Below are 9,971 nucleotides of genomic sequence, written 5' to 3'. Positions count from 1 at the left end.
ATTAGGATGTCGTGGGCCTGTCCCGACATCCATCTCAGTTGTTTTAGAGGCTTCATAGATAGTCAGTCAGATGTTAGTTCATTCGTCATCATTTTGTTATTGACTTATGTTCAGATTTGAGTTGTCATTTTGGCTAAGTTAAATGTTTATTTTCAAAACATTATGAGTTCAGTTTGAGACAGTTAAGTTGTTTAGCATTTGAATTCCTTTCTTATTGCATATAGTCTTCCGCTGAGTAAGTAAGTCAGGCCAAGGGTTCGCTTGGGGCCAGCAATGGTTCTCGAGTGTCAGTCCCGCCCAGGGTGTAGGCTCGGGGCGTGACACTTGGGAGCTTGTCTCTCTTCCTATAGGTAAATCTATGGTTGCTTGCCACTGGGTTTATGCAATCAAAATTGGTCTAGATGATCAGGTTGATTGGCTAAATGCTCACCTTGTTGCCAAAGGGTATGCGCAAATATTTGGGCGAGATTATAGTGAGACTTACACTCCCATGGATAAAATAGCGACTATCCATATTTTTCTATCTATGGCTATCGTTCGTCATTGGCTTCTTCATCAGCCTATCTAGTAATCTTGAGGGAGAAGTCTATATGGAGTAACCACCTAGTTTTGTTACTCAAAGGGAGTCTAATAGCCTTGTATGTTGATTGTATAGGTCACTCTATGGTCTGAAATAGTCTCCTCGAGATCGGTTTGAAAAATTCAGCACAGTAATTCAAGAGTTTCGCATGACTCGTAATGGAGCCGATCACTCTGTGTTTTGTGAGCATTCAACACCAAATCTATGTATTTATTTGGTTATTTACATTTATTATATCGTTATCACCGGTAATGATCAAGATGGTATCACTAATTTGAAGCAACATTTCCAGACTAAGGACCTCGGTAGACTGAAGTAGTTTCTAGGTATTGAGGTTGCTCAATCTAGATACGATATTGTTATTTCTCAACGCAAGTATGCGTTAGACATTCTAAGGAGACAAGAATGTTGGGATGTTAACCCATAGACATTCCTATGGATCCAAAAGTTAAATTCCTTCTAGGACAAAGAGAGCCACTTAGTATTCCTGAAAGGTATAGACTACAAGTTGGAAACTTGAATTATCTCACAATAATTACACCTGACATCTCTTTTCTTGTGGGTGTTATGTTGTTTAACTTGGGACTAGGCTTATGATCCTTCTCTTAATGATAGAACAAAAATGAGAAAGGAGCTCTCCTAACCTAAGCAAGTGGCGGAGTCGTAGACCATTGCTTTAAAGACGAGATGGAATCTTTCTCTTGGATGAGCATAACGCTCTAAGCCCTTAGTTTACGACCTCCTAATAAGATAGCACCAATACGATCTCTTGCTGTGAAGTAGGAGGTTTTCACCGACAGAGCGCAATTAGACCACAACTGAAAGAGGATTTTCCACTTCCCCTTGTGATAATCATTAGGATGCAGTTACTCGTATTGTGTAATATATTAAGTCAGCTCTCGATAAAGGACTACTTTTCGAGGATCAAGGCCATGACCATATCATCGGACATACATACGTTGATTGGGTAGGATCACCCTCTAATAGACGTTCTACATCCTAATATTGTGTTTTAGTAGGAGGTAATTTGGTGTCGTGGAAGAGTAAGAAACAAAATGGTTGCTCGATCTAGTGCAAAAATAGAATATCAAGCAATGGTTGTAGCAACTTGTGAGCTAATTTGGATCAAGTAGTTGCTGAGAGAACTAAAATTTGGAAAAATCGGTCATATTGAACATGTGTGTGATAATCAAGCGGCCCTTCATATCACATGAAATCCAGTGTTTCATGACAGGACTAAGCACGTTGAGATTGATAGTCACTTTGTCAGAGAAAAGATACTCTCAGGAGATATTGTTACAAAATTTGTGAAATCAAGTGGTTAACTTGCAATATCTTCACCAAGTTCCTCACTGGTCCTCGTACTAATTACATTTGCAACAAGCTAGGTACATATGATTTGTATGCACCAATTTGAGGGGGAGTGTTAGAAAAGGAATAGGTATACACAATCCTACTTAAAATAGGAATAGGAATAATATATAGTATCCTACTTGGTAAAGAATTATATTATAATGTCTATAAATAGTCTCTGTGTAATAATGTAGATATACAATTCAGTAATATTTTTCTCCTATATTTCTCACATTTACTAAAAAACAAAACAACAACCAGACAATGTTATAAGAAGGTGACCCACTCCCTATCCCGGGTTTTTGGACATAAAGCACCAACTTGATGAACACTCAACGGGGTTCTCTTGATGAACTGTTGAGGTTTGCTTTTAGTTACTGCAGTAACTTTTAGCAAAATAAGTTATTTAGTTTGAATAAATTTGAATTTTGAATTTTAGTTAATTTGTTTATGTTGTTGAGATATTTTAGGTTGTTTAAATTTTGAATTATGCAGATTATGTGTTTTATGTTGGCTATTTAAATCCCCTCAATGCTTAATAAAATTATTGAAAGTCATTTCAATCCATTGAGAGACATTTTCAATCTTTTTGTGCTGCCCCATTTTTAAAAAACACCAACAGTGGTATCAAGAGCTTCATTGATCTTAAGGGATCTGTGAAATCTTCCAAAGAACTACCATGCATTTTTAACTAGTAAGGGCTACCTTTTTAACCCATCAGGGTTACCCATTTTAACCTATCAAGGCTACCTTTTCAAGCCGTGTTTTTTTCAACACAAAGACTTTTCTAAATCAATTTTTAACCAAAAATAATGGCAAGCAGCAGGCTCTCTTTGAATGCTCCACAAATTTTCACAGACGAAAACTATCAAATTTGGTCTGTGAGAATAAAACCATATTTTGAAACCTATGTGATATGTGAGGTTGGGATGGAAGAAAAACCCTTACAACCTCTCTCTGCAAATCATACAAAAGTTCAAATTAAAACACTTTCAAAAAAACTTCTACACAAGACAATGCCATCACATGTGTTTTTGAAGAACAAAATCAAAAGAAGAAAAAGAAAAAAGAAGAAATTTTGCAAGTTCAAAAACAATGAAAAAAATCCAGCATCAACTACCAAAGAAAAAATTGAGAAGGAGCATTTTTTTCAATTGCAATAACTAAAGCAAAGGAGGAGTGTTGAAGTTTGCTTTTAGTTACTGTAGTAACTTTTAGCAAAATAAGTTATTTAGTTTGAATAAATTTGAATTTTGAATTTTAGTTAGTTTGTTTATGTTGTTGAGATATTTTAGGTTGTTTAAATTTTAAATTATGCAGACTATGTATTTTATGTTGGCTATTTGAAGCCCCTCATTGCTTAATAAAATTATTGAAAGTCATTTCAATCCATTGAGAGACATTTTCAATCTTTTTGTGCCGCCCCATTTTAAAAAACACCAACATGAACACTTCATTTCCCTCTTTTGACATATACCTCTTTTGCCACCCTGCAAGTCTTCTTTCAACCCTTTCTTAGGTATGAATTGCAAAAAAGAAATGAATCAAAATTGCAAGACATGAACTGTCAATACATGCTAATCCTTCTTTAGCGGTGACGTCTTGACACACATGAGATACAGTGAGACTCCAAGGAGCTATAGTATTCTAAAGGCATGAAGAGTCGAAGGAATAAAAGAGGAAGTGAATAGGCCTCTATCCCCATGCGACTAAGAACTGAAAATAATATACCTCAAAAAATTCATTTATCACCCCTTTGCTATGGGATGATATTCCCTTCTGCTGTCTTTCCATATTTCCGACAGCCTGATCATCAAAAGTAAATGCCACGATACCCTACAAAATGAAGTAAATTAATATGAGGGTCAGATAACATACAAAATTTGAAAATATTGCTTGATGCAAAAGTACCTTGTGGGTAGCTTTTCTGAATTGGGTGGCAGCATCACTTAAGGCATAGACGGTGTTACTCAAAAGACTAGAGGTCCCTTGTGCCATGCCTTTAATAAACCTGCACGAGTCTGCAGAAAGAGCTGGGTTTACATCTAGTTGGAAGGATAAAAGAGCAGATAATGCATAAGGTACCAGGAAAACACTTTGCACAGGAGCTGACAAGAAATCTTTGAGGCCAAGACCCATGCTCCTTGCAAACCCCATAGGATTTCCAATAACTCCTGCTGAACCAAATACCTGCAGCAAACAACCATTTTTCACTGTCCATAACCACTAAGACCATTGCAAGAAACAAATTGTCCAGTTAATAAATGAACAACTATCAGATTAAAGATAATAAATCAAAGCTTGGCTCTTTAAATCATTTACCAACATAGGCAAATGGATACTTACACGGAAACCAACAAATTTAGTTCATCTGAATAGCACTGAGTGACAAAAAACACTTAATCGGGAAGGTTTTTTATGAATATCACAAGTATGACATCATTACAGAAATTTGTTAATTCCACAGTTAAAAGCAAGTACATTTCCATACTATTTTAAGCTGGAGAACTACTTCCAGTTTTAGGTATTAGTAATGTCAATTGTCAGGTCTAGTCATAGTAAGATATCTAGGTTTTCCCACCTCTAATTCCTGCAGCATTCCAGGGTTCTTCTCTTCAAGCTTATGCTTTTCTTTCTCTTAAGAGACAATACATAGAGCTTTAAGAGTTATAGCCAAGGCATTTGGGATAGTTGATAATGAGAGATACTATGATGTGAAGGATCCGCAATGCCTAAAAGAAAGCCAGATATTTGACTAAAAGCCAGATGCCATCATTAGGTGTTACAGCAGATGAAGAAGAAAAATTGGGCAACAACAATGAGGTAACTAGTACAATCTTCTTGAGTATAACACCATAGAAGTTCCCATACAAAAATATGAAACACGGCAATCAAAACACAACATGCAATCGAGGTGGTCCCTTGACAGATAATTTAAAGTTGGATTCTCAATCTATTAGTCTTCCCACAAAGTTCAGAGTATATTTTGGTCGAACCAATTAAAAATATTTTACATTTACATCTGATAGATCGGATAAGCTCTTCTCCTCTTCTCTTTACTCTACATTCTGCACAGCTAAGGGAGTCCTAAAAGCAAAACAGGGAATCTCTGCCATGCCAGCAAAGACAGACAGTGGAGAAAACTCTTCCACCTAAAACCAGTTGAGAATGGGTAACAATGTCTAAAATATCCACTGAGAAACTTAGGCTGTTATTGGAATTACCTCTCTTCACACCCCTTTTACATTAAAGTACAAATTGAATATAATGAGACTTCTTGAAGCTTGTTCTATTTCAATGAAGCTCACATTGCAAGATCAGATATGTAGTGCAAGCAAAGCCTAGACCTTTTGCAGACTCAACTCCTCAAGATTTATTCCGGGATTTGAAATTCTGCTTGACATTTGATTCAAAAGTCAGAACTGGGATGCTCTAGCCTAGACCTGATATTCAAGGCGCAGTCTGGTTTTACCCGGAGAAGTATCAAGAACAATCTATATCTATGTGTTTTCTTAGTTAGTTGTTGTTTAGGACTTGTATACTTATTACTGACTTAGTTTGATATGTAGTATTTGTAATTCATCTTTAGTATGTAGTAGTAATACATTTTTAATTCAAGTTTAATACATTTTGCAGTTAATTGATTTATTAAGATTACTGAAAGTTAGTTTGACTAATTAAAGTTGAAGTTCAATTTCTATGCAGAATCGTAAATTCTGAAAACATCCGGATGTTGTGGATATTGCGAGTAGGTAGTCATTCTACATTAATCATAGTGTCATCGACCAAATTAAAATCTCTTTATCCGAAAAACAGCTTGAGCTGTTTAGGAATACATGTTTTGTGACTTTCTTTACCTTCCAAAAGTGAACATACAACTCCAACTTATTCATTGCCTTATGAATAAGGAGTTAAAACACACTCCAGATAATGTGTTTGCTATTGAATACAAAAAGTTGTTTTTTAGTCTTAGAGAATTTGGATTAGTTACTGGCTTAAATTGTATTAGTGATGGAACTCCTGTCAATGTTCCAGATTCTAAGTTAGTTTGTTGAGAAATTATTTTCCAGAACAAATCACTGTTCAAAAGAGTCATCTACGTGAGTTGTTTCTAGCTTAAAAATTCATAGATGATGACTCCGTTGTTTCATTGGTTGTTCTCTTCTTTATTAATGAATTTTTATTTTCATATGAGAACCATGAACACCAAATTAGTAATAAATATTTTTACATTGTGGAAAGTGGACAATTCATATCTGTGGGGATTAGATGTCTACAAGGAGTTGCTTGATTCTGTGAGGCACGCGCTTAAATCAACCCATAAATACTATAAATTGGGTGGCTTGTCTCTTGCTCTTCAAATTTGGATATTTGATTGTTGTTCAAAAGTCGATGAAGATATAGCTATTCGGGTTTCTGATTCAATTCCAAGAATCTTGAATTGGAAGACAAATGTTGATAGTCCATGGCAAAAATATATTGAGAAATATCTCTTCATGCCTACAAAAAAAATAAGGTATTTGTACAAAGTTAATACATTTTATGACATTGTTTAGTTCAACTCAAGTTAATATATCTATTTTTATTTTCTTTATTTGATTTTTCAGTTTGAAAACTTAGTGGCTGGTGAAGATGAAGTTTATAAATTCAGACTTCTTGAACCTCGTGATTACAATGTTGAAATTTTAAAATTGGAGCCCAAAGGATCAAGTCATGGTCTAGACATGTTGACTAATGAAGTTATAGAATTGAAAAAAGAACTTATAAAGGTATATAAAAACTTGACTTTAGGCTTGTTTTTTTTCAAAATTGTTATTTTAATATTTGTGTATTGTTTGATTAACTACTAGGCAAATGAAAACCACTAAGCACTTGAATAGAAGATAGATTTAGGATTGAATCAAATCAAAGAATTTGTGGTGAATTCTAACAAACAACTATTTGAGGATATTTCTTTGTTGTTTGTTAAGAGTGATGGTAGCAACTCTGTTATCTGAAATGCCTTCCTGTTATATGGTTTCCAGCTTTTCGGATAACAGAGCTGCTACCATCACTCTTAGCAAACAACAAAGAAATATCCTCAAATAGTTGTTTGTTAGAATTCACCACAAATTCTTTGATTTGATTAAATCCTAAATCTTTCTTCTTTTCAAGTGCTTTGTGGTTTTCATTCGCCTAATAGATAATCAAACATAACACAAATATTAAAATAACAATTTTGAAAATAATCAAGCCTAAAGTCAAGTTTTTATATACCTTTATAAGTTCTTTTCTCAATTCTATAACTTCCTTAGTCAACATGTCTAGACCATGACTTGATTCTTTGGGCTCCAATTTTAAAATTTCAGCATTGTAATCACGAGGTTCAAGAAGCCTGAATTTATAAACTTCATCTTCACCGGCCACTATGTTCTCAAACTGAAAAATCAAATAAAGAAAATAAAAATAGATATATTAACTTGAGTTGAACTAAAAAATGTCATAAAATGTATTAACTTTGTACAAATACCTTATTTTTTTGTAGGCATGAAGAGATATTTCTCAATATATTTTTGTCATGGACTATCAACAGTTGTCTTCCAATTCAAGATTCTTGGAATAGAATCAAAAACCCGAATAGCTATATCTTCATCGACTTTTGAACAACAATCAAATATCCAAATTTGAAGAGCAAGAGACAAGCCACCCAATCTATAGTATTTATGGGTTGATTTAAGCGCGTGCCACACAGAATCAAGCAACTCCTTGTAGACATTTAATCCCCACGGATATGAATTGAATTGTCCACTTTCCACAATGTAAAAATATCTATTACTAATTTGGTGTTCATTGTTCTCATAGGAAAATAAAAATTCATTAACAAAGAAGAGAACAACCAATGAAACAACGGAGTCATCATCTATGATTTTTTTAGCTAGAAACAACTCACGTAGATGACTCTTTTGAACAGTGATTTGTTCTGGAAAATAATTTCTCAACAAACTAACTTAGAATCTGGAACATTGACAGGAGTGTCATCACTAACACAATTTAAGCTAATAACTAATCCAAATTCTCTTAGACTAAAAACCAATTTTTTGTCATGTATTTCAATAGCAAACACATTATCTGGAGTGTGTTTTAACTCCTTATTCATAAGGCAATGAATAAGTTGGAGTTGTATGTTCACTTTTGGAAGGTAAAGAAAGTCACAAAAACATGTATTCCTAAACAGCTCAAGCTGTTTTTCGGATAAAGAGATTTTAATTTGGTCGATGACACTATAATTAATGTAAGATGACTACCTACTCGCAATATACACAACATCTGAATGTTTCTAGAATTTACGATCCTGCATATAAATAGAAATTTAACTTCAATTTTAATTAGTCGAACTAACTTTCACTAATCATAAATCAATTAACTGTAAAATGTATTAAACTTGAATTAAAAATGTATTACTACATATTAAAGTTGAATTAATGATGAATTACAAAAACTACATATCAAAGCAGGTTAGTAATCAGTATACAAGTCCTAAGCAACAACTAACTAAGAAAACACATAGAAATAGATTGAAAATACTATCACATACCGGATCTCCACTCTCCGGTAGAATGACATTGTTCGCCAATCACTTCCGTGGCTTTGCATCCTTCCCTGACTTCTTCTTCTCCGGCACAACTTTATTTTTCAATTTGTTCGACTGAAATTGAGGAGGTAAATCCTCAAAATCGTCATCGCTATTAACTATATTCTTAGCGGTAGATGCAATATAAACGCATCTTCTTTTCAATTTTCGCACATCGTTCACCTCTTTTACTCTTTTTTTACCTTCACAATACTTTTTCTGAACATGCATTGTCTCATTGTTCTGCTCAACCTCTATACAATTCCCAAACTAAAATTGGACCGTCATTAACTTCGTTACTAGCAGAATTTTCCACGCTAGAAGCTGAAATTTGACCCCTCATCCGACTCCTCCTTCAAATTATCCACAACTTTGAATCATCTTAAGCCCAACCCTTAAAATTATAGTTGGGTCACCTACACTTGAGTTCAATTTTGACACCTCTACTTGTATGGATTAAGTGAATCATATAAATAGTGATTTTGGTAACTTCACGATGGCTGCTCGAAACTGGGAGGTTGGCAGAAATAGGTTTAGTCAACTGAAGGCATCAATTGTTTTTTCTTGCAGTTGAGAGTATTGAAGATGATTTTAGTATTAAAGTGGAATCGGAGCCGACTCTTGCTTAAAAAGATTTAGGCATATGCCCTGACTCCCAAAATTGGGGGAGGGGCACCCAAATTTTTACAAAGAATAAATTAGAGAAAATTGTCTAAAACCCCCTCAATCTATACTCAAAATTCTAACTACACACTTTAATTTTACGGATGTTTTATCATGCACTTGAACTATTTAAAAATGAAATAAATGACTCATTAAATGTTGAGTTGGCACAAAGAGTGTCTCATTGAGAGAGTGAAAAGCAAAAAAACAAGTAAAAAGAATATTTTTATTTTATTTTTTAATAATTAAATAGTTTATATTTTATTTATTTATTTTTATAAGCAAAATGGCACTGTTTTAATGGTGGATATTACTTTCCCTTTCACTTTGGAGAAGAAGAATCAGCAGTCCCGACCCCATCTTTGATGGCTGATAAATTTTATATTTGTTAGAGAAACTTATCGAACGAGCCGGCAATGACGAGGAAATAATCATTGGAAAAGATGAATTCGCCTACAAATTCAAAAATTCATACTTGAGCTTCGAAGCTCTTTAACAATGGTTGTCCATGGATTTGTATTTTCGCCCTTCATTTGTCAATTTTTTTAGTTCAAATCAATTGATTTAGATGTTTTCAAACTCAGGAACTCAATAATGGGATTCTCATAAAAGATTCAATTTAGTCTCTACAAATTAGTAATTGCAAATGAAGATTTTCAGATTTAAATTCGAACCCAGAAACCCACATTTCTTTTTTGATTTTGATAGCTTTGTACGTCAATGGAGTTTTCTAGTTTTTGGCCCAAATCTTCACACCAAATTCAA

General features: G+C 34.0%; 1 protein-coding gene across 9 annotated transcripts in view; it reads right to left on the bottom strand.

Moving 5' to 3' along the window:
* Positions 1 to 9,129, bottom strand: part of LOC102596923 (vacuolar protein sorting-associated protein 13A-like) — a 21,352-nt gene extending 12,223 nt beyond the window's left edge. The window contains exons 1-5 of one of the 9 annotated variants that reach the window (XM_006356872.2): positions 8,508 to 9,129; positions 5,281 to 5,326; positions 4,030 to 4,123; positions 3,845 to 3,954; positions 3,665 to 3,769 (exon numbers count right to left, since the gene is read on the bottom strand). In XM_006356872.2, coding sequence (XP_006356934.1) covers positions 3,665 to 3,769; positions 3,845 to 3,954; positions 4,030 to 4,123; positions 5,281 to 5,326; positions 8,508 to 8,566 — 414 coding nt within the window. In that variant the 5' untranslated portion in view covers positions 8,567 to 9,129. Of the gene's footprint in view, positions 1 to 3,664; positions 3,770 to 3,844; positions 4,124 to 4,514; positions 5,137 to 5,157 lie in introns of those variants that run through there. The other 8 variants (XM_015313198.1, XM_015313195.1, XM_006356873.2 and 5 more) reach the window with 8 other exon arrangements.
* Positions 9,130 to 9,971: the final 842 nt, after the last annotated feature.

Source organism: Solanum tuberosum, unplaced genomic scaffold (genome assembly GCF_000226075.1).
Source record: "Solanum tuberosum cultivar DM 1-3 516 R44 unplaced genomic scaffold, SolTub_3.0 scf00237, whole genome shotgun sequence".
Taxonomy (NCBI): Eukaryota; Viridiplantae; Streptophyta; class Magnoliopsida; order Solanales; family Solanaceae; genus Solanum; species Solanum tuberosum.
The sequence above is the reverse complement of the archived record's forward strand: the minus strand, read 5'-3'. Positions and strand labels throughout refer to the sequence as shown.